Here is a 25,461-nt window from a genome sequence, read left to right on the forward strand (position 1 = left end):
TAACCACAATTTACTAACATCCACCTTCCGCTGTGTTTCAACAATTGACCTTAGATCGCAGAGTTGGCGCATGTCTTTCTGTGAGTTTCAAACCAGTTCAGGTAGCACACCCCTCGCTCTTTCGGGTCCTGGCCGAGTGAAGAAGAAGGATCTACCAGTGAGACTACTGCAAGACGCCATAATCCAGAGCATGATCTACATGGCCAGGGCCGGGTTGTTCGAAAGCCGATTAACGCTAAGCTACCATTAAAAGTTAATCGTGGTTTTCATTTCGCTCTTTAAAAGTGGTTTTAAAGCCTAATTTCAAGCTAAAGGTAAAGAAAAGTCTAAGTCAAAACTGAGGGCCAAAAACTTTTGGAAGAATCTTTACCGATTAATAATTAAACTTGAATTAAAGTTCACTGCATTAATCCAGGATAAGCTTAATCGGGCTTTGAAGAACTGGGCCGGCCCAGGTTTGTAAGCCGCCGACAGCCACAAAAGGAGTTGCCTTGGTTACAAATCAAACTGGTGAGGGTCTGTTCCCAGTTATTGTCATAGAAGTCACCGGAATCAACTGTCGAGCACTCGTCGAACCAATTTTAAGGTCACTGTTGTGGAAACCACGTCCTTTGCTGCGCAATCTTGGCTGTAAAGAGTTGATATTTCCTTCTGTAGCTCGTAAAATTTTCTACACGCCTGTATACCATCAACTCAGACCTTCTCTGACGATGACTACGACTATACTTATCAATCAAAACAGAAATGTTGGTATGCTTTCTTTTCCTTTAATAAATTAATAAAAATCAGTACTTTATATAAATAAATATTTAAAAGACATGTTTTTATGATGAGTTCATTCAGAGTTAAACATCGAATGTAAAACTCTTACGTCTGAGAGTTGCAGCTCTTTCCTCTTTTCAACAAGACAAGAAAACAGATATTCTCACCATAAAATGGGGCAGTAAAAAATTCTAAATTCTTGTTATCCACACTTGCTGTGTTGTTGTTGTTGTTTTTTGACAAATGCTGCAGGCCAGGCCAGTCTATGTACACTAGAGTTTCTTTTTTTTCCTGAACAGGTCAACAATGCACTATTTTTTATACTGAACTCACATTTGTTTGTTTGTTCGGAGTTGTCCAATGAGGTAAATCAAACAACACCTGCACTTCTGTCCATGATTTTGAAATAGTTGACTAAAATCAAATGGATAGTATTGCAGTATATTATAACGCTGAGCCTGTGATGTTGCCTCCCATTATCTCCAAAGCAAGTGATAACGCTGACAATCACTGGCCTTCTAAGATCGAGCGAAGATAGTCTTCCATGACACGCTGAACTGAAAAATGAAAAATTCCGTCTATTACTGCTAAGTTTTGTACATAAGAGTACCTTTAAGAAGTTTTCAATTCTTATCTTCATTTGTGAATATCACAAAGGGAAACATATGACCAATATTCAAGTATTTAGTAAGGTTGTGGTTTTATGGCAAATTCCAAATACCTCGTCTTCAACTGCAAACTTTCAATCTCACTGATTGATCGAAAGCCTCACATAATTACACCAGAATATTAAACCGCCACTACTATTGTAGACAGTTTTGACAATGCTTCAGCAATAGAAACTTAGGAATTGACTGGTCATAACCAGTTCGTTCGAAGTGGACCCACCTTGTCTGGGATAGGGGGTTATCAAAGATACTACCAATCTCATGAACATTACCGACAAAATTTTACTGGCTTTAGACTTTGAGTTTACTGACATAGAAATATTCAGCTAACAAGAGTCAGCACTGCCAGATAAACAAGAAAAGCGAGAGTCTAGTGAGGTTTGAATCCCACTGTCATTTTTTACTGTTACATAGAGGGGTGGCTATGCAATAAATACACCATCTTTTGAGGTTGAGGAAGGAGGTACAGGCAGAGACCACCATCTATTTTGTGGTTTGATGGGCTCTGTTCGAGTATAGTAGTTTTGACCACTTCCCTTATTATTGTTTAGCTCTGTTTTGTCAGAAATTTCAAGTATGCATAATGGTTACTGTCGGTGTGAGCAGCAGAAATGGAATATTTGTGCAAATGGGACGGTAATTTCCGTCACAACCGGTCCGGAGTACCTCCGAAGGTTGTTCGCTTGTTCCGGAAAATTTTGCATTAATCCAAGTGTGTGCGATTTGCATTTAAACCGATTGAACCGAAACTTTGGCTGAATGGAAAGCGCCACTGCAAAGCGTACTCCAATTTAGACGCAGTAAAAACACCACAGTGTAACACTTACCATTTTTGTTGCCTACTCCAACAGCCAGACTCAGCGCGGTATATCCTTCATTGTTAGTTGCTGTTAAGTCTGCTCCATGTTCTAAATAACAGAAGAAAGTGAACATTCAACCATATTGAACCCTCATAGACGGGAGACCCACTAGTTCAATCAGGTGGTCCATTAAACATTAGCCTGCAGAACAGGCGTGATTTTTCAGGCGAGCGGAGGCAAGCACGAGCCACGTACTACGGGAGGGGCGTGAGAAAAATTACGCTTGGAATTGACTGGTGCATTATTCCATAAACAGAAACAGCTAGCTGAGAGGGTACCAATATCGCATCAATGCGATGCACATGTGTTTGTTGTTGCTACCGCAAAGTCTTTTTACATGTATTGCATGTACTGTATGATCATCACGATTATCACATGTTTTTAAGCTGAAAGCGCTTCCTTACCTAGCAGAAGCTTGACAACCTGTGGGTAGCCATTGAAAGCTGCATACATAAGGGGTGTGCCTCCCTCCTGTACAGTGAATAAAAGATTTGGTAACATTAAAGAACAGCCCCCCAAAAAATCACCAAGTTACCAACTGTTGGCCACCCGCCGACCACCAATTTATTTTCTGATAAGGTGACACTGTTGGTCATTTGTCAGCTGACTGTTGGTTTGTTTGTTGGCCGACGGTTTATCGCCAGTCATCTGACATGTTTATTGGGGAGCTGTTCAATTTTACCTTATATTTCAGTGAGTTTCTGATAATTATAGTGTCATTTTTTAATTCAAGTCTGTTGTAATGTAACTTCCTAGTTTTTCCTGGACAATGAGGACATGATGCTATCTCCATGTGGACATTGACAGAGGGTCAGATAATGATGGCTATCTTAAAACTTCCCCAAGTCAGTTAGGGTATTTTTTCTTCCTTTTTGCCCTCCTTCAAAAATTCTACACTCAAGCCATGCTATATTTAACAATTATTCCACGAGCGCACGTTGGATATGAGATGATTATAACCAACTTGGCAACTAACCAACCAACTAACCAACTAACCAACTTGGCAACTAACCAAACAACCAACCAACCAACCAACTAACCAACTTGGCAACTAACCAACCAACCAACCAACCAACCAACCAACCAACCAACCAACCAACCAACCAACCAACTTGGCAACTTGCGTATCCTTGGCTATAATTATCTCATATCTTTCAACAAGTGCAAGTGGAATAACTGTTTTATCTCATACACCATGACCGCTGAGCTAATCAAATCCCTGGAATTGCATTATACAATGATTCAGTTTTTAATAACTAGTTTATATACATGGATAAGTGGGGAGAAAAGTTTCCAAGCATTATTGTTAGAACTACACATACTTTTGACCCAGCTGTAATAAAAAATGTACTTATGGTTGATAATTTGTTATTTAAAACAAAAGCCTAGTTTAAAAACGCATGCAGGGTTCTTGTTTTTTGAAATAACATCCAATTGAATCACCCATTCAAGAAAGCAGGGGATCTGTAAATTCTAGTAAACAAGAATGTGAAACAGATTTTTAAATAAAAATTCAAAAATATGTCAAGGCCTTACTGTGTAAATGAATGACTATTTTAATATTGTAAAGTTAATCACGACACACACCACATTTGCAATGTCAGGATCAGCTCCATAATCCAGTAGCTGTTCCACAGCCTCCAGTTGACCTTGACATGCGGCAAATGATAACGCTGTCTCACCAGTTGGACTGCATACTGTGGCATCCGCTCCACTCTGAAGTAATACTGTTATGGTGGCTTTCTAAAAATTATGCAATTAACCTTGATCAATCATTTATAAAAAAAAATTAACAAATAATTTTAATGAATGGTTAATGCATTGACTTTACTATTTTCTGCTACAGAAAAGTTAGTGGACAACTTCACACTAGATGCTAACAAAGTAAACTTGAAGAAAGGTCAAGTCAAGTGATAATATTCTAATTTATTAACTTACTTAGCCAATCAGACGAAGGCAAGTGCTGAAATTGATGTGACAAAGTAACATGAATAACTTAGCCGCTCAGTGATTTCACTGTGATAAGGTCTAATTACAAATTGTACTTCTGGAAATATTTACAAAAATTTTGGTCAAACGGAAAGCGCCCTATGTCAATCATTTGGGTTCTTACTAGGCTTACTTCACATGCATACATACGCACAAATACATACAAACTTTATTGATGCTCTCTAAGGGGGTTTTTCAGCTCAATACAATTACAATTACAAATCTAAATAATTTAAGTAATTAAGAATATAAGCTCAACAATATTATAATTACAATAAATGTATCAAGAGTATTACAAGTATATATTAACCTAATAAAACACTTGGGAAATGACGCCTAAAATTCTTGGGGCATTTCAAGGACTTAATATTATCATTCAAAGAGTTCCAGAGCTCCTCTAAAAGCAAAAGATCGCTGCCCTGTTGACAGGTGACATAAGGGTATGTCCAAGGCACCAGACGATGGACTTTGTCTATTATGGACTTGGGGACGTAGTATAAACACATGACTGTGGCCACTACAACTTTGCCTAGAAACTCAAACAGCTCAAGCAGAAGAACAGTACTTTGATCCAGCTGGTTGATTTCTTTAAATTATAAGCATGCTAGTTTGTGCTCTGAGAGTTTAAACAGAGATACTTGAATGGGTTGATAGACAAACTAATGCCTATAACTTGATTGGCAAAAAATTCTTTGAAATGAAGATCTTGAGAGAAAATTATACAAGTTTCCATGGATCTTAATGAAATGCAAAACCTAACTAGTCTTATACAAGCCAGAATGTTTTAGCAATGCCTCCCATTGTATAGAAAAAACAAACAAAACAACAACAACAACAAAAGACATTTATTTAGCGTAAAAAGATCTCAGTGTTGGTGACCTGTCTGTGAGCTGCTGCCCAAGCAAGTGGTGTCAGACCAGTTTTGTCCACAGCATTAACATCAGTTCCTACAGGAAACAAATTAAATTTTTACATATAATTTGGAGTTAAGAACCACACATTTGGCAAAATGATACAGCCACAAAAAAGGACTCAATAGTTTGCTTAACATTACTGTGTCTAACCGCTGGCCACAATCTGCAATATTTCTTTTTTTTGCTCTTTGATTAGATAAAATATTAATGTTGAAACTTCTGAAGGACATTTTTCAAAAACATTAAAATAATGCAAGATATGTCAGTAAGACTGTTTTGAGGATCCAGTAAATAAATACATAAAGGAGTCATGATTTAATAATTCCAATTTGTTATCCAGCTGCTTTTTGACATAATTTTTTGGTGGCAAATATTATTCAACTGTATTCTTGAATTACCATATTAATATATCACATTTGAAAAAGTTTGGTATTGCTAAGAATTCATCTCATCACGAGAAATGAAGTCTTGACTATGCCATGAAATAGAAGAAAGAGAATTGCCTTGGGTAAAACCAAACCCAGGCAAAAAAAGCAAAGACTCAGGGCAGATAAAAACAAAAAAAAAACTGTTCAATGAAGAAAGGAAGTGTGCGCTTGCTACCAGTGACAAGGGCTCTTGATTCAAGTAACCAGTTGCAGTCATTGATGAAGCACAGCTGCCTACATGTACAGCTGTACTTGGATTAATCTAACAAATCTAGCATTAACTTAAAGGGCAGTGATTCTTCAACCATGTATTTAATTAAGGCAGTAAATAATGCTTATTTTTTTTATCATATCCCTAGCTGTTTTCTTCTTTTGTTCTTCTGTTGCATTCTGCTGCTGTTTTCTTTGGCAATGATTGGGTTTCACCAAAGTATTTTCTGTGAGAGGCTTTAGTTTTCCAGAGTAAAATAAATTATCTGAGTAAATTCGTTGATGCGAATATTAATAGTCAAGACTACTTTGCTACTTTGCTTTGACTAACACTGCACGAAAAATTAGATTTGCTCTTTTTTTTTGATCCGTATCAAAGATGACTCGAATCAAAAGTGAGTTCAAATGTATATTTAACAACTTTGACCCTACCTTTGACGCGCATCAAATTGAAATCAAACAACTTTGACTCCGCCTATGACACGCATCAAAGGTGGATCAAATATATGACATCTTTGATTCGAAACAAATTTGACTCCACCGTGAATCAAATCCGGCCTTTGTCACCTGTCTGATTCGAATCAAAGGTAATCAAAGGCTGCCTTTGACAGTCTTTGACCACACATTTGATGTGCGCAAAGGCGTTTTTTCGTGCAGTGTAAAGAAAGAAAATTTATTTGAGGCCCTGCCTTACAGACCACACACCCCATTAGCTATAGATCATGATAAATGTTGAAAGATTGGATAATTTAATAATTATTATCCAATGGATAAGTCATTATTCAGTAGCAAAAATCTACTGGTAACTAAGTCCCTTTTTTCACCACCATAATTACAGTATGAAAAGGTTAACAACTTTCATAGGTTAAAGTGTTGCAAAAACAGGTTAAATATGGTTTAATGTTTCTGTGAACACACCTTTGTCGATTTCCTCCTTGATCTTTGCAATTTCACCCTGAGCAGCTAGAAAATGTAGAGAGGGGTCTGAAAACACCAAAGACACTAATCAACACAATTTCCTTAACCCTATTGGTGCCACGGGCCGATCAGATCGGCCCAAGCGTAAACACCTATTAGTGCCAGGGCCGCTCTCTTCTGCCCATAAACATAACAAAGAATCTTATTGGTTTAAGCGAAGACAAAAGCATTTTCAACCAATCAAAGTTTCTCTAAGAAAAAGATGAATTATCTCGGAAATAATTCGGATACAAAACGGGACTAATTCGTGCTTTCGCCAGTTATTCATGATCTGAAAAAAACAACGTGGCACGTTGAAATCAACATGGCATCGTATAGCGGCAGTTCTCACATGTCAGATTTGGATGATGATTCTGGAGTGGAAAGTAGTGATATAGTGTCCGAAAATTGTTCTTCTAGTGAAGACGAATATTCTGAATCTGGTAGTGATTTGTACAGCTCTACAGAAGAGGAGATAGCGGCACTTTGGAAACATTATTTTGGAGAGAAATATGCAGGCTCCTGACACCTTGGGCTGTCACCTTGATGTACATGTGGTGGTGAAGTTTGACTGTCTTTAAGATCCCAAGAGCTATGCCAGCTGGAGCTTAAAATTCTTACCATGCCAGATTGGTTGAAAAGAAAAGGCCAGACAAAGAACAGACCCTGGGGCTGGTAGCATAAAGCATCTTAAAAAATAGGAAGCTTCTACGACTATTCCCTGCTTTTTGATGGATTTCATGAGCATCACATCGAATCACTTGAATGAAGGCAGTTTCCTGAGCACAGGGAATACAAAGACTGTGAGAAAATCCCAGGGAAGTTGCAGGAAATTCCTGCGTATCACTATATGCAAATGGTGCAATTGCATGGTCCATCAGTATGGCGGTCAAACAGCAGGCTAATCACCCACTCTCATAAAGTACTGGTACACATTGTAAATATTGCTTACAAAAATGCGAGCAAGAGTTTCAACCTTTCTAGGGGTGGAGGTCACCCAGGATGGAAGAATGAATAGCAACAGGCAAACCCAGCAGCATGCTGCTGTTACAAAGGAGCCACTAGCCCATTCTTAGCAGGCACATGGAGATTGCCTGTTGGAATGTCAGAAGGTAAAACTATTTACAGAGGAAGAAAGAAATGAATTTTGGTGAAGTTGGACTGCTGTACACAATTTTAACTCAGTTTGATCCCAGTATGCAACACTGGAGTGGCAGATTGATGATGATGCTGATGCTGATGATAATGATGAACATGTAAGCTGAATTCAGGCACTTTACCAGTAGTTATTAGGTCACAATATATGGGGAACGGGCACACTGGCATGTGGTCCGGCATGCATTTGACAAAATAATTTTAGAGAATTTACCTAAGTATCCTCTATTTATGGTAAATTTTACCCAGGTATGTTGAGTAAAAGTGGTTGTCAAGATCAATATTTTTAACTTGACTGATTTATATGGTTGGGTAATATTTACAGCTTACATTGTGCAGCTGATGCATCAGCAGTGTTCATATTTTCCTTCATCTCTTGATCCATCTGCACAGACACAAACAAGTCAGATTAGAGAATTTATAAACCATCATCAATCTGTATCTGATTTTAATAAATAAGAATACTACTGAATTAAAAGATAATAATTATTTATTAAATTTATTGTTTAAAGTGGGTATATCATGCCTTATAGTGTGGGTACTCAGGGAATAGGGTATTGGGAGCTGTATTCATTATAAAATTCTCACTAGGCATCCAAGGAATTTATAGTGTATTACTTTTTACAAACATTGTATCAAGATCACAGTAACGCTGAAATTTTTATTTGTTAGGAAAAATAGGGGTGGGGTATAATAACCTAGACTAGCAACAAACTATAGACTACAGCTAGACTAGCTACAAGAATTATTGTTTTGTGAGCCCAATGTTTTCTTAGCCTTGCAGAAGAAAAATGAACTCTGAAACAGTCTTGCACAAATATGACTTACCTTGTTTAAATAAATAAATAAAGATGATGATGATGATGACTAAACATTTTTGAAAGGCCATTCAGCACAGCTAATAATATCGGTCAATTGTCAAATTCATGATCTGAACTTTACGCAAAATGGTAAAACATTCTTTAATTCAGACCAAAATGCATGGTAAAACTTAGTTTGGGGATATGACTAGTTTGTCTTACACAGACTAAGAAAATGAAAAAATGTCCAGGGCTTATAAGGCAAGTATCCCCCCCCCCCCCACTCCCGAGAAACCTACCTTCACTTTCAGACCAAAATCATACCCCTCAGGACAGCACATGCCTATAAGTGTATCCTCTGTACTCCTGTCCCACTCCCTCCCATAGGGCTTGGCAGTTGTACAAGAGACGACAGCAGTGGCGGGCCAGGGGCAAATTTTGTTTACCCTCTGAAACATTCTTCCTCTGGGCCTCAAAGCCATCTTTCTTATTTCAGGCCTCCACCTTACAAAAAGTTTTGCATGCAACACTGAACAGTGAAGAGAGCTAGCAGCATACATATAAGCATACTCATGACAGAGGATACTTCATACACCAGACCCACCTTTAATCCAGTTGCCATCTCCTTTGTTGATGGACACCTTGAAGCTCTCTTAACTGACACAGGACCTGACTGTGAAAAGGTAGGTTCTGCAGCAAAGGAATATGAAATAACACAACAAATATAAAGGAACTTTGAAAACGAATTGACAACTCCAATTTTAAAATGTCAATAACGCTGAGAACAAAAAAGCAAAAACAAAAACAAAACAAAAAAAAAAACAAAAAACAAAACAAACACAGTGATGCCAACTCTCCCGCTTTTGGCGGGAGAGTTTTGCTTTTTTTCCTCGTCTCCCGCTCTCCCGCTTTGGAAGCAAAATCTCCCGCTTTTTACGTCCACTCGATTTCCTCCTTGTCTTTTTGTGTTCATACTCCCATTAGATTAGATGGAAAGCAGATTTTTTTTTCTCCATCTAACGCATGAAATGTTGAAATTATGATTGTTTGATGCGCTGCCCCCTCCCCCTCCCACTGAAACCCATATAGCGTTGACGGGACACCCCTCGGAGGCTCTTCGCCTTTGCAGGCTGCCCCTCTGCAGGCTGACCCTCTGCAGGCTGCCCCTGAAGATTTGTAGACGTCTCCCGCTCTTTGTACTCCTGGGGTTGGCATGTATGCAAACATGTATATACACACACACTCGATCACAATGACGACTATAATTATCATAATTGTACAGTTTTTGGGTTAAGACTGTCATAAAAAGATGCGACCAGTTGCAACAACAAGTCATGTTTATGTACTAGTACATGTATTGATCAATATATATTCCATTCAGTGCATTGTCTGTCAGCACGTGGTTTTCACTCCTCCTTCATACCTGTTCCTAATACTGCTGCCACTTCTTGATCAGGCTCAAGGTGAGGAGATAGCTTATCCTGTGCCTCTCCTTGTGACTCCTGGTTCCCTAGCATTATACCCAAGTAGTTTAATAAAGATACTTAACAAAACAAAAACAGAAAAAGTTCTGACAACAACCCAATCAAACTCGTTCTTAATTGGCCTCCAGGCCCTCCAGGCAAGTCCCACTCGTCTTTGACCGAGCATTGAGACTGTGGCGGTGAAATGACATCACCATGACGTCACCATTTCATCGCATGGAACGGCCGCCATGTTTACCTATATTCAGCGTGTTCGGTTATGGACTTCCTAGTTTAAAAGAACATTTTGGATTTTAGAAGACTTCATTTGTTTGCATGGAACATTCTACTCACAGAGGTCACTTTTGACCAAGATTTGGGTACATGTCGGTGTTATTTGATGGACATGAAGTCGGTTTACCGACCAAATCTCACAACGTGCCAAGGACGAGGCGAAAACAAGATGACTTGCTCGTGTTCGGCTACGCGTGCAAATTGTTTGAGGACAGTGAAAAGGCTGCGGCCTTTGATCCAGAAAAGAGCCTGATATCATGGATGGGCGATGAAAGCCTTCGTATCGACAGGTCTGTTTAATATTTAGTAGTGCGTAAAAGTTTAACTTTAATAAAAGTTTTGTTGAAATTCAAGTTGATTGGTTGATTTGTTTTGTTGTTGTTTGAATGGAGGCATACTCCGCAATTTATTTCAGAACTATCACTCTTGGATTTATCCACAAAGGGTAATGGAGAAAGTGCTTTGATTTATTTTCATGGAATGTAAGAATGAGACGATAAGAAATTTTCAAACTTCACATTTTATATGAGGGTATGAGAGCTTTTAATTTTTTTTAAATCTGGATCATGGAGCATTGGCAGAAATTGGAAACCTTGTGGTAAGTTAGTTGCATCAGGACAAGATGTCATGCAAATGCATGTATATGTAAGTATAGAAATGTGATAACAAAATTAACCTAACTTTACTTTAAAATTGTTATTAAAAATTTTCTACTTTGAAAGTGTCTTTATACATGCTTGGAAGTCTGGAACCAGGGAAGAAGAGGTTAAAAGGCATGCATCATCATAAAAACTGTAAATCTGAAATGGTAGTCATCAGAATAAGGTCCTTTTTTTTTACTCACAGATCAGTCATAATTTACATTAATTTTTTATCGTTGTTTGAATTTGTTTTTGGAACCAGTATGATTTTTAGTTTCCTTTCCACCAGATTATAATATTAAATTAATCTGACAATTCACTGAAATAAAGGAAAACAAATTAAACTGATTTGAAAAAAAAAACAAAAAGCCATAACACATTCACTTGTGGTACAAAAAATATATATGTATATATATTCTGTTTAAAATTAAAAAGACTGGAAAAAAAAGGTATTCAGCAGATAAAATATGTTACAAATGTAGTTGGAGTACATTCTATCTGCTGGCTAGCAACTTGTCAATTGAATGGAAGTTGTTTGCTTTCTGAACAGCTAGAACCAGGGTTCTTTAGTGACGAATGAATTGGGTTTACTTTACCATTACTTTCATGACAGCATAGTGAAAGACTGTGTATGACCTTATTTTAGGTATGATGCCCGTCTGTATTTTACTGATAAAGCACAGTTTATCACCAAACCATCTGATCTGGCTTCTACACTCACACCAGAAGAAGAAGAGATAGAAAGACTGTGTGATGAAGAGAGGTACATGGACCTCCAGCGAGATATGGCTGAACATGAAATACAGCAGGGTAAGCTTCATTGCATTTTGCTTTATAGTTTGACCCCACCTTGCAATTATGTTAACATTATGGGCACTTTTCTTTGGACGTCCATTTACAAAGACTAATGTAAACAGAGAAGTGGTTAACAATATTCAGCTCGGCCTGTTCTTTCAGGTTTCTAATAAAGTGAAATAGTATGTAAGAATACATCAGTGAAAGCATCCTATCCAGCTGCATGTAGCTACATGTATTTAGCCAGTCTTGAGGTTAATAATTCTGTGTTATGGTATAATAGGTTGCAGTAACAACTGTGAGCTAACGTCACATGTGAATTTGCCTTTCTGGTTTCATTACTCCACATCAATATTTTTTTCAGAAGAGGAAATGAAGCGTTTTCAGCAAGCACTTCAAGAAGATGGAGCTTACAATTCAGTAGCATTCAGCTATCAGTTTAATGCCCCAGAGATTCCTGCTCAGTATCCACAAATCCCTACTGGATATGAAGCTATAAAAAGTAGTAAGTACATAATTTGGTGAGCTAAGATGAATGAATGTCTTTGATGGCATGTGCTTAATACTTCCAAGAAAAACTAATTAACGCCTGTGTCGCAAATGGAGATTGGGTGCCCAGGAGCTTAGGGGCTGGTACCAACCCTAACCTAGGTTGGTAAAATACCCCATAAGCCTGCGCTACAAGCAACCCAGCCCCAGCCCAAGCACCATCAAAGTTCAGTGGAAAAAATTACTAAGTAAAATGATACACAGAACTACAAACTTTTAAGATAAAGACTAAAGCTACACAGTGAGGTAGAGGGAAGAAAAGCACTAAGCAATGTGAGATACCAAAAACACTACAAACGCTGAGCAGAGTAAAATTACGAGTACACGCAAAGGGCACATGCATAAACCACACAAGAATACTGTTGGCTGTGCAACCACTGGAGGTCCTGAAACCAGGCCCAAAACAGTAACATAAACACGGCTAGTGCCCTAACACTTAAGGGCTGCCAGCACACCAAACAGTATGCCAACAAACGCTAACACCACGTCACACCAACCACTGAACTAAGTTCATGAATAGATTTGTCAAGATGAATTTCCTGTCATAAGAATGTGAAACTAGTTTTGTAGAGATCTACCTCAGACTTGCGAAAATATAGAAGTTTGAATTTTACCAAAGAAATGTATGGGCAACAGGCTAGCACTGCCGAAGTATATACTATACATTCCTCTGTAAACATTTCAGCTTGTTTTTCAAGTTTTAATGAGATCTCTTGTAGATGTAAAATTTTTTGTTAAATCATCTTTGTACATTGTACACCTAGGAATTGTGCTATTGTGTTGTGTTTTCCAAACAGGATATATCTTATGTTTGTTGATTTTCCCAAAACCTCAGAAAACCACCAAAATTGACGTAAAGATGATAAAACCAATAGAACACTTAAGTGTTTAAAAGTAAGAAAAGTAAGAAATTTAATGCATTCATTTCAAACAGGAAAATTCAAAATTCTAAAAAATCCTCCTTGTTGAAATATACTTGCAATAATTTATAACAACAAACTCTCTGAAGTTACATTGACCTGTCACACTAAAATGTTCCCAGGCAAATTTCTGGAAAAGTGCCAGTATTTGGTGGAGTTTGTTCACACTACTTGTCTAAAAGTGTTATACACTGTGACTACAGTGTATAGGCTTATTTACATAATTGCACTGATTTATTGTACCCAATTAGAAAGTTCAATAATTATTGCATGGGCCAATTTTCACATTACAATAATTTGTCAGCTGATTTCTTTGTTCTGTTGGTTCAGCAAGGGAAGAAAATTGGCCTGATTAAAAAAATCTGTAGCACCGCCACAAAGTTTTTATAAATGTGGCCAATTTTCATCCACTCACTAATTTTCTTTGTCAGTTTGGGCCAAATCGGCACGATTAATTGGTATGTATAAATTACCCTTATATTGTGCCTTCTTTTCTAGGTTCTTCTTTTAACCATTCTCAACAAGCTAGCTCTGATTCCAAACCAAGTTTGCAGACATCAAGGTTGTCTCCTCCTCCCACTCCTCCTGCGTTTCAAGAACCAGAGCCATTTGTTCCACCTGAGGCACTAGAAATTCCTCATGGAATGGAGATTGTAAGTATTGAGGGCTGGGAGAGTTCAATCAGCCTGCCATTTGTTGCCCTCAATTATGTAGTCATTGGTTTTTGTTTTCTAATGTTTTGTTGAGTCTATTTTAGGGACTAACAACTGCAAAGATAACAACGCTTTTATTCGTCTGGTAGTGCTATAATTTCATTTCTATATTGAGTTAAAACTACAAGATGTTTTCCATTGTGTCTGTGTTGTCAGCTTTCAATGTCTGCTCAGAGAAAGCTCAATAAAACTGTGATCATAAGATGTTATATAATTATTTAGGCTTGGTGGAGTGCTTTGACTGGCTGTTGCTCTGTTCCTACTTGTTTCACTGTGTGTATAAGGAGGCTAAACAGCTGAACATATACAGTAAAGTATTTTTAAATTTTTTGTGTTGTCTTTGATGATGGTTTGACTAGAACATGTTGAGAAATTGGTAAGAGAAAGCAAGCTACTGTACCTTCAGAAAATGTTCAGTTTATTGAAAAGATTGAAGTGTTTGGCTGGTTTTAGCAATCTTCAAGATATTGTACTTAGAACTTCTAAATTTTTGTATTACCATGGTTCCTCAAATTCAGTTTCTTAATTGCAGTCAACTGTTTATCTTGTTGTTATTATAATTCCATGCAATAACACACATGTACTGTCCTGGCTTGGGACTGTACTGAGGAATATTGCTCCTGAGACAGAAATAATATTATTTCTATGCACTGCTGTGATGTCAGCCAATACTCCTGTTATATAGCCCCCCTTCACATCTTTGAGTCTGCAGTGTACTTTGTTAGTAAGCAAGAAACTAACATCACTGAGAGGGTATCATCCATGGATGGTTCTATGTATTACAGCGAGTGGGTATCTGTTTGAACGTCCAACAACTGTACTAACTTATCAGAACAGTCTCTTTCTTTAGTAGGAATTGAGCTACATACAGTAAGATGCTTGTGAGTGGCAGAGACTTCAATCACAAAATGTAATCAGATGGACAAGCGTTTCACTCAGTTTTAGTGTGTAACACATACCTTACAGCTGTAGCATCTATTTTCTCAAATATTCAAGCCCTAGCGATTGAGTTTTCAACTACCTGTAAATTGTTAAATTTTATCTCTCAATCTAAAATAATTATTTGTAAAATGGCTACAGCTGTAATGGTTTTTCTACAAGTGAGTTAATTTAGCACCTTATAGGTTTTTATTTTTTCTTGCTTCCAGAGAATGCCTTTCTCTTTTAGTGATGTTGTTGTAATTAAAAACATGACATTCACAGTAAAATGACTACATGTAGAAAGCAAAACTTTCAAACAAATTCCTTTTTTGTGTAGCACTGTACATAAATATCACTTGATGTAAAGGCTTTCTCTGCCATTAAAGTTATTTAGAGATTCATTTTCTTGCAGAAACTATCTGAAGTTCCAAATGTTGCAGAAAGGTTGATAATTAGAGACCAATTTTGAACATGTTTACAAAGTCTGCCTTTTCTGGTCATTTTGAACTCTAATGTTTCTGGAATCAAAATTGTTTATTTTCTGTAGTTATCATAATTGTTGCTTTAGGGTTGTATTGTTTCCTTTCCTGGGCTAATTGCTGGAAAATTGTAAATTTTGAGTGGATAACTAATATGTTACCATTCCTTGTCTCTTATTTAGCCTGAGACAGCCAAAATGCAAGCCATCATTGAAAGGACAGCTGTTTTTGTTGCTAAGCAAGGGAAACAAATGGAAATCTTAGTTAAAGCCAAACAGTCAGGAAATCCTCAATTTGACTTTCTCCTCATGGACAACTGGCTAAATCCTTACTACAAACATGTGTTACAATATGTAACTGAGGGAAAATATGTCCCAGAAATTCCTAAACAACCATCAGCACAAGCTCAGGAAGAATCAAAGGAGAGTGACAATGAGGATAGTGAAGACGATTCTGATGGAGAATATGAACTACATCCTTTGCTACAAGCTTCTCTTCATAAAAAGATTACAAGATCACAGCCATCATCTGCATCATCATCACCAATACCACATACTCTTGGGAATAAGTTTAATCGCACTTTTGCTCCAGTAACGAGTGGTTTAAACTCAACAGCATTGCCGCATGACCAGAATGATGGTAGCACTGCTCATTTCAGTGGAGTCGAAGAGATGTTTGATTACAGCATGTGGTATCCGCAAGGTATGTACACGAACTCCTTTTTTCAGGGAAGATGAAAATGCAACTTTCTGTACAGTAGGCCCCAGGACCAGTACTTGTTTAAATGTATTTAATACTTTGCCCTGGCTGTTTTTACATTGTATGGAACAGGGAGCAAGCAAATCTACTATTTTGGTCCCCACCAAAATCCCTCCCTCCTAGTCAAACACTTACAATGTGATAAAAACCCTTCAGCACCCCAGCTGTCTCTTAGAGTAGAGTCCAACTAAGAAAATCCATGTAGAATCCACTGCAATCCTACACATGTAACTGAGAAAATCATTGTACAAGAAATACGCTTAAATGAAAGTTGTTTTCTTGCATTGAAACAAGAATAAGTACAATGTAGTTTTCTAAAGCCCCCACTGGGGGCTCAAAGGACTAAGGAGGGAGTTTACTTAAGCTAATTTGGTTAGTATTCCATTGAAAACAGGAGAAGTGTTCCCTCCTGGAGTGTTCAGTTGTAGTAATATTACTTTCAAGATGAAACGTTTGAAATTCAAATGAAATGCAGTGTGATTTGATCGTCAACATTAAACATCAGGTATGCTAGAATTTGACCAATTTCATGATTGTATAACCATCCTGCATCTTCCATGTACCTAACAAATGAGGCTATTTGGGTATTTGCTAGTTTCATTTTAAATTCTTCATTTGCAAAGTGGATTATTATGGAATTAAACTGTATTACTTTTTACTCTTGGAGGGAATCTCTGCCCTTGTTTTTCATGTGAAACTGTGTACTTGCCGTGATAGTGGTGTTATTTGGTATTTCAGATGATCTGTATGGCCAGTATGTCTCATCTGCCGCCAACACATACCATCCTCCTTTGGCACCTGTGCTGTCAGTCGCTGATATGATTCCTCCTCCTCCCCCTCCACCAGGGGAAGGTCCCCTAGAAGGTCTGTTATCTAACCTACATATCCAAATAAAGTGGTTTTATCTAAAATTATCGACTTCAGGCAGATCATTATGATAGGCACTACAATGGCTAACTATAACTAAGAGATCTGGCAAGGGTATATCTGGTGAGCAATGTGAAATGGAAAGCATTCTAGAAAGTTGAGGAGAGTAAAGTGTAATAGATTATATGCAAAATCGCTGCCTTTAAATTTTTCTTTTGTATATATTCAAAATAGCCTCAATAGCCTTGCTCAGTTGTCACGTATGCATTTAACAGGTGTAAGGCTTATCAGAATATTCTTTTGTTTTGATTTGCACGCCACTGAATCAGTTAATGCATGGATAATGTTGTAGATTTTTTACAGATGAAAATTTAGCCAAAAAAAGTTCCAGTTCATTGAAAGAAAAACTTACATGTGATAAGTGCCGCCCTCCTTTGAATAAGCCCACCACCTTCCCCGCCCCCCCCCCCCCCCCCCCCCGGCACTTATTTGAGGAAATAATTATGGTGATGTTATTTTTAATTTTTAAGACAAAAGGAGCATTGCCAACACAAGGCTAGTATATGCCTGATGAGTTTTGTCAGTGCACACCTGCTTCAGTTCCCTGCCTGAGCTTGATTAACAGCGCAAGACTTGGCCTTAATGGATATTGATACATGTACATGTAGTATTTAGAAGGTCCATGGCCAGATTTTTACAGCCTGGTGATAACATTGTGCCTTTTTTTTCATTACAGAGGAGTGGTTGGATTCTACAATATCGGTGCCCCCTCTGCCACCCCCACCCCCACCACCAGTTCCCCCAGCTATCTTTCTACCTGATGCTGTTGAAATTCCTGGGGCATTTCCTCCCCCACCACCCCCTGGGATATCCACAGTGCCTTTAGTTCCACAACCAGTTATACCACCTCCTCCTGATCTTCAACCCATTGTGGACAAGCTGGCAACGTATGTGGCCAAAAATGGACCTGACTTTGAATCAATCATCAAAGCTAAAAATGATCCTCGCTTTGATTTCTTGAATCCATGGAACACTCATCACAGCTATTACAACCTCAAGAAAGAAGAGGCACTGGCAAGTTTACAGATGGACAAAGCAGTGAAGACACAAGGTTAATGCAGCTTGAACTAACATTTTAGCCCTCTACAAAGTAGTTTTTTACATATACTTGCAAAATCCTTTATGAGCTAGGAGAAATATATTTTAGTCCCCTTGCTGGTGATCAGTAAAGGTGCTCAAGATTCAATCCTTGTCACAGTCTGTGACAGACTTAAAAGGTTATTAATAACAATTGCAATGAAAGCTACAGAGCAGTACATTTACCTTCCTTTCTTTCATGCTGTTTGTTATTATTATACTTAACAGGGTATTTTGTTAATTCTGAGTCTTTGGGTGAAACCTTAACTAAAGAAAGTTACTGATTTGTATATTCTAGTTTACTGTATAGGGTTCTTTTAATTTCTGAAGGTGTGGATAAATCGTTAGTGACTATTATAAAGGTTACCAGGCAGTACTTACCTGTAATGCTGTTTGAATTTTTTGCAAGACGAAAATTTGGAATATTTTTTAGTTTTAAACTTCAGTGCTTTTAAAGTGAAGGGATTGGGATGTAATATATTTTTATAGACTTAGTTGCTGTATTAAGACTTTTCTCTTTTGTGACTGTATGTATGAACCCACAACTGCTGCATGCAGTTTGTATCTTTTCCTTTTCCACATTATTCAACTTGTTCTTTCTTTCCTTTGTCAGTATCCCAAACTTTCTCGTACTGCATGTAAGTACCACAAGCATTGCATTATTGAGTTTTATTCTGTTGTGTAATGTGTATTGTAGAAAATGGAGAAAGCTCTTCTGAAGCGTCCAAAGGCCCAATAAGTTTCTCAATCAAGGCTAAAGACACAAAGAAACCCAAAATAGAGTACAGGACAAGTGTCATATATAAACAGAGTTGCGAGCAAGGTGAAAGTGATGAGGATACTGATGAGCAGGGATCAGACGCTGAAGGCCAGGAGAGGAATGATACCAATGGAAAACAGTTAGGGGAAAGCATTGACAATCAGCAACAAGAACAACAAACTAGTGAGCAAGCACCAACAGAAGACTTAGACCAACAGATGGATTCTATTAAGGCCGCTGAGAGAATTGGTATGAAGGCTTCTTTTTAACTAATCATACTTGATATCAGCTGTAGTGTATTGTTCACTTAAGAGTTGTTGACTCAACGTTCACTTTTGAAATACTGCTTTGGTTGAACTTTGAAAAAAAAGACTGTAACATGGCTTTGTGCTGTTCAATTCGGAGAGCAAGTTGATGGTAAGACTCCAAGGGCAAATGAATAGAATGTCTAATTTGACAGGTACAACAATTTTAGAATCCTGGGCCCAGTTGTTCAAAGAGTGGATACATGTAAGTTTATCCAACAGATAAATTGTATTAGTTGGAGAACATTTTATCTGCCGAATAACATTATCCACTCTTTGAACAACCGGAACCAGTTGTTTCCAAAATTGTGCATTACATACATGCAGCTCTAGTGTGAGTTGTGTTGTGCAGTGGCCCAGGTACCATCCTACTCTGAAACCAATAGTTGCTTGAATGGGTTTAGACTTGTAATATATTTTAAAGCCCTCAAGTATGTTTAAAAGTAGTGTATTTTGATTGGGCATTGTAAAGATGAAGGGTGTATACACAAATACTGGGGGTAAAAATGTTGTTGTTCAGTTCCGACAGCTCTTTGGTATTGTTTTGTTCTTGGGCAGATACATGTGAGTTTCATTCACGAATACTAATGCTACATGCTCTGTTCAAGTGCCTTTTCAATGCAAACTGTGTAACACTCAGATGTGGCATGTGGATTAGTTTATTGGGCACATTTTGATTTCTTTGTGCAGCTCAACATCTGGAGTCAGAGTCACGTGACAAACAGCTTCAGCTTGAGAGAAGGAGGAAAGCATCACTGTTCATCAGCATGCTCAAAAAAACCAACCCAGGAGATGAGATGGAAACAAACCAGTAAGAAAATCTGCCTTTGAAACCACAATTAATGCATGCAATTTCATAAGTTGGCCTTTTTTAGTGGTTTTTATGTAAGCTACAGATGGGCAATAATTAATGTTAGTCATCTTCTCTGTATTCCTAATTTGCATTTCAACTCAGAAACATCGCAAATTACTTTCCATGCACATTGATGAAAGATAGACGTATTTGCACTTCATCTCTATTTTGAACCTTCAAATGGTTTATTACCTTTTGTACATTAGTTTTAAAGACTTAAGCAGCATTTCTTACTAGGTTTTCCTCGGAGACTTCAGCAGGAAGGACCAGAAAATTCATGGAAACAAAGCAGGATACAAGGTAATTTGTGACATCAAACTACATGTACTCGTGTTATTGGTACCTTGACCACTTGACAAAAAATTTGATACAATTGGGTTTGGAAATGGTGTGTTTTGTCATCCCACATTTGAATGTGAATGAAGTTGGGCGAACTTTTGTGCGAGTTTGTTTTATGAGCATGTTTTCCAGTGAGTGAAATTTATTTGAATACCGCAAAGATTTTATCTTAGTCACAATTAAGCATAGTTTCATTAAAGTTACGACACGAAACAACTTAATTCACATTGTTTCAGCCAGGCAAACTTCAAAGTGTTCTGTGACAGAACATGCCATGTTTCAAACCTAATTAGGTCATGTTTTCGCATCACGTCGTCACACTTAGATGCAACTGTGGTCATTTCACCTTTGCCTTAATTGATTGATTGTTAACCCTCAAAACGTTCTGTAGGAAATTGCACCTTGTGCTTTAATGACATTGCTAAAATGGCGAATAATTTATATATTTTATCGATTAGGCCTGACTCCCCTTCAATGAAGAGAAGCCGTAGAGATTATGATGACGAGGATGATGATGATGATGATTCATTAAGTGGAGGAGTGGGAGCTCCATCTCCAGGCAGCATCCGTGTTACACAGGTTAGTATATATAGCAGTAATTTATTGGGGAGACATAGCTTCTTTGAAGGATGAACCAAAATCTTACACAATTCAAATGACGACTATCTAGGAGAATGTCCCTGTGATTCTGCGTAGTTTTCAATCATTTCGAGTATTGTAAGAGTTGGTTTTTGAATGAATGTACGTTGTAGGAAGAACGTGTTGAAAGAACCAAATATATACTCCACCGTCAAAGCAGTTTATACAGTTTATTGTTATGCTTAGGGCAAGTATTTTTTGCCGGTGGTCCTTATGATAACAGCCGAAACCCTAGGAGATTATTAACGTTCAGCTGTGCTGTAACTGCGAGTCAACGGTGGTCAAACGTAGTAGTTCAGAAACGTCCCTTAATTTAAAGTTAGGAGTTTTTCTTTGAGAGTTCACAGATGATACGTTTTCTGCGAGTCTGTGAAGTATGTATAGACTGGTCAGCACTGTGTTTCTTTGTTTTCTGTTTGAAAGCATGGCATCCAGAAAACCAATTGAGCTAATGGTTCCTAAACTTTTTTGATATATCGTAAAGTGATTTAGTAAACTCACAGACTCACTAAGAACTTGTCGGTTTTACGTTGTCAACGTAAAAACCTTGGAACTGTGAGTTTAGATTGCTCAAAATTTTTCTGTTTTTTATTAACAGGACTTGATGGCGAAGGTGTTGGCTGCTTCCAAAAACAAGTGACATTTGTGAAAAAAAAAAAATCCCAGTTATGTTTGGGGTGTGACTGCATTCATGCCTCACATGGTAGCTATCCACAGATCCTTATTTTGTGAAATTGAGTCACAGTGGCCAAACATAGACAGCTGCTATACGAAAGCAAAGGATTGGCATAATGTATTGACTGTTGGATGGGTAGAAGGGAATTTGTAAATGTAAAAGAGAAGTGCTTGTAAACTATTAACATTCTCTTTTCATCAGTTGTAAATAAGAAGAGATACATGCGTGTTATTTTCCACCAGTCAAGATACTAATTTAATAAAAAAAAAATACAATACACCGTACTTTCATGTTTGAATAATCGTTCAGATAGTACTACATCTTCAGTTCATAAGGAGCGAACAAAGTGCAGAGATGAGATAAAGGTTCGTTTTCTCGGCAGCCCACGGACCGCAAAAGAGAACCGAAGGACGAAAGTATCCCAATATTTGTTGGCCAGTACAAGTTGTTTTGAACCCCGCAACAGTATTTTGGTAATTTGTTTGAAGTTGTTTTTGCAGTTTATGGGCATCAACTTGTATTGGGCAGTACGAGTTCTCAGGTTAAGAAAGGCTCCGCTAGGAGGGTGGCTGTCTAGATGTTCCCTTTTTCTACGTGTACGTTTACGTGTTTCCCAGCACTTGGGAAATCCCACCGTGAATAAAGCAAAACAAATGACAAGACAAAACCTAAATCTGCGAGAAATAACTGGAATAAAAAAGAGAGGGGAATAAAACTACTTTCGAACGTATGCGCTGCGTCCTTGCTGGGTGCTCTTTAGATCTTCCCTCACTGCACCTGATGGCGTTTCTCCTTCAGTAGCATTTGCCACTAAAAAGCACTCTAACATATGCTTGCTCCTCAAATAAGCGCGCCACGCTTGATTAGTAATGATGATTGTTGAATGAATAATTTGCAGAAGAGGAAAGAAAGGCTGCATGCTTGTCAGTGGCAAGTTAAGATCACTCCATCAACTTGAGTCTTGCCTTTCACGATCAAGTGCAAAGTGCGCGTAGGGAACTTAACCACAGACGTTCGTGAGCCACGGACGATAACCGGAAGTCGAATGTTTCCTTTTTTGGCGTGGTTTTGCTCCTTACCACGGACAGGAAAAGCTCTCGTTGATAACTGTGGCTTGACGTTACAAACGCGATGCAGTGAAAATGCCCCCAAAAGGGAAAAAAATCAATTTTCGGTTGCCGTCCGTGAAAAACGTCGGTGCTTAAGGGACGGACCATTATCTTTTCTGCAAACTTTTTTTTTTGAACATACACGTCCACCCAAACATTTTTTCCCAACATCATCTTCGTGCAAACAATTTTGTTTTTCTATTCTTTTTTCAGTGTTCTTTTTATTTGTCCTGAATATTGCATTGCCTTATTGAATTATTATACGAAGAACGTAATCAATAGTGCTATAGCCACTTACTTTGTCGATGTACGCTCCACTCGCCTTTTACAATTTTTTGGCAGCTACTGACGCAAATAAAGGGCATACAACAGGAAATAGGCAAAGGGAGTAGCGGGCTTTTTCGCGATTCCACAGTACCGAAGTCCTGATCCTCTTTGATGATGTTTCCACAAGCCATCATACTCGTACCACCCGGCCTGTGGTACCAGGAGCGAAGGCAGGCACATTGCTGATTTGAAATGATTGCCTTTGCCATAGGTCACTCCAAATAACTTATAAGTAGTAGTGTCGTTCATGTAATTCATTGATTTCTGAAATATGTATGTAGTAGCAAAGATAAATATAGCCAAGATTGAAGAATATTTTTTGTTTAATACAGTTTTGAGAAAAATACCTGATCAATAGACTATGATATATCAATATATGAAGTTTTGTAGGTGGACAAAATGTTGACAAGTAACGTTGACATTTGATTGCCACAATAAATTCCAATTTTTTCAAGATATATTCAGCTATTTTCAGATTTTTTATTTGCTTTAATACTACAGAGTGACCACTTTTTAACTCGTGAATGCGCGTAGCGCAATGAACGAGTTATAGCGATAGCTGACTTTTGACTTGGTTGGTTGGTTGGTCGGTCGGTTTTCTCGTTAACTTTCGGGCGTGCGCAGTGAGTGAGTTTTAAATTCAATTAGTGGAAAAAACACGCGAACATTTATTGTTCACGGCGCATCAGGAAATTCTTATTCAATATGTAGAGAATAATTTGACGATCATTTAGTGCAAGAATGGAGATTTTTCGTTCAATCTGAGCAAAGTTACAAGTTTTTTCAATTTTTCAGAAAGTCCGGGGTCGTAAACTCAATTAGTGAAAAAAAAGAACGTGAAAATTTTTTTCACGACGCGTCAGAATTCTCTCATTCATTCTGTTTCATTCTGGTGAAATGAACACTTTAAGATCTTGTCAGCTTTCATAGAGGTTTCAAAGGGAAAAATGTTTCATTTTCGAAATTTACAACTGGAAATTTATGGGAAAGCAAAAGGACGCGGTCGATAAATAACTCTTATTTAGCAAGAGCTTGTCATGGTTCATTATTTTTACTTGAGGATTGCGTGGACTGAACTCCAAAGGAAAAATTTCACGCATTTATGTCGGGCATGAAATGTAATGCGATACTTTGTTGAACAGATTTCCCTTTGTGAGATCGGCTTGCCCTACAGTAATTTTGTAATTTTAATTCCCAAAAAAACTTCACTTGCCCATCGAGCAAGTGATGGTTAGAACCCACTAGCCCGATCGCAAAATCCAGTAGCCCCGGACTATCAGGGACACGAATTTGCATGACGTAGCTGCACATGGCGTGCTTCTATGAACTTTGAATAAAAAAACACGTGATTTTTTTTAATCGGCGCATCAGAATAATCTTATTCAATCTGTAGAGAATAATTTGACAATCATTTTCATAGTACAAGAATGGTTATTTTTCGTTACATAATCGGGCAAAGATATAATTTCTTTTAGCTTTCAAGGAAGTTTCCGTAGCCGTCTAAATTTCAATTACTATGTGTCATCTGCATTCACGAGTTGGCTCACAGGAGCCTTTGATTAGTGCCCAAATTGAGTTAATTTTTATACTAATGCTTCGATTTGTTACTTTATTTATTTTTGTTTTACAGTTTCAGTTTTCGTAATATCGGATGTTCATGTTCAGCAGACCGAAAGGGGATATTTTTTGTTTTCCATTTCTGTTCTAATATCACTTCTTATGTAACTCTTTCAAGATTTCAAGGTAACTTCCAACACCATTTTAAAGGAATCTGGATGATTCTGACTGGCTCAACTGTAATTATTGCAAAGACTTTCTGTGTGCAACAGTTCGAACAGGGATTCATCCATTCGCAATCAGTATTGTTCAACCAAGAAATAAAAAACTTTAAGTCTTCTTGCGGTCTTCTTTCTTTTATCACCAATAAGAGTTATATCAGTTACTTTATGTAAAAATTAACTTTCAGTAAATATGAACCACTTAACCAAGCATGAATCACTCAGTTTATTTTTACCCATGCAGACCATGTAATGACAGAGATCCACATAAAATGCTTGTACGATTATCTGAGGGGCTTATTTCCTAGATACGCTTGGTTACATAATATCACGATTTAAACAAGAGTAATTTCGATGAGATTTACTGACCTATTTTACGGGAAAAGTCAACTGA

General features: G+C 37.7%; 2 protein-coding genes across 2 annotated transcripts; one reads left to right on the forward strand and one right to left on the reverse strand.

Moving 5' to 3' along the window:
- Nucleotides 1-751: 751 nt before the first annotated feature.
- LOC146464494 (uncharacterized) lies at nucleotides 752-10,359 on the reverse strand. Its single transcript, XM_085129770.1, has 9 exons — nucleotides 10,167-10,359; nucleotides 9,348-9,433; nucleotides 8,274-8,328; nucleotides 6,750-6,815; nucleotides 5,159-5,226; nucleotides 3,878-4,033; nucleotides 2,695-2,761; nucleotides 2,258-2,338; nucleotides 752-1,319 (listed from the first exon to the last, which is right to left on the reverse strand). The coding sequence occupies exons 1-9, from the start codon at nucleotides 10,258-10,260 to the stop codon at nucleotides 1,270-1,272; spliced, it is 723 nt and encodes a 240-aa protein (XP_084985896.1). The 5' UTR covers nucleotides 10,261-10,359; the 3' UTR covers nucleotides 752-1,269.
- A 91-nt stretch (nucleotides 10,360-10,450) lies between these two features.
- LOC146464495 (splicing factor, suppressor of white-apricot homolog) lies at nucleotides 10,451-22,137 on the forward strand. The gene is made up of 12 exons (XM_085129769.1): nucleotides 10,451-10,790; nucleotides 11,788-11,951; nucleotides 12,301-12,441; nucleotides 13,904-14,058; nucleotides 15,701-16,220; nucleotides 17,016-17,141; nucleotides 17,881-18,255; nucleotides 18,979-19,290; nucleotides 20,037-20,157; nucleotides 20,437-20,499; nucleotides 20,997-21,117; nucleotides 21,776-22,137. The coding sequence occupies exons 1-12, from the start codon at nucleotides 10,591-10,593 to the stop codon at nucleotides 21,815-21,817; spliced, it is 2,340 nt and encodes a 779-aa protein (XP_084985895.1). The 5' UTR covers nucleotides 10,451-10,590; the 3' UTR covers nucleotides 21,818-22,137.
- The last annotated feature ends 3,324 nt before the right edge of the window (nucleotides 22,138-25,461 follow it).

The sequence above is a fragment of the Pavona decussata genome, unplaced genomic scaffold (assembly GCF_977016875.1).
Source record: "Pavona decussata unplaced genomic scaffold, jaPavDecu1.1 SCAFFOLD_163, whole genome shotgun sequence".
Lineage (NCBI taxonomy): Eukaryota > Metazoa > Cnidaria > Anthozoa > Scleractinia > Agariciidae > Pavona > Pavona decussata.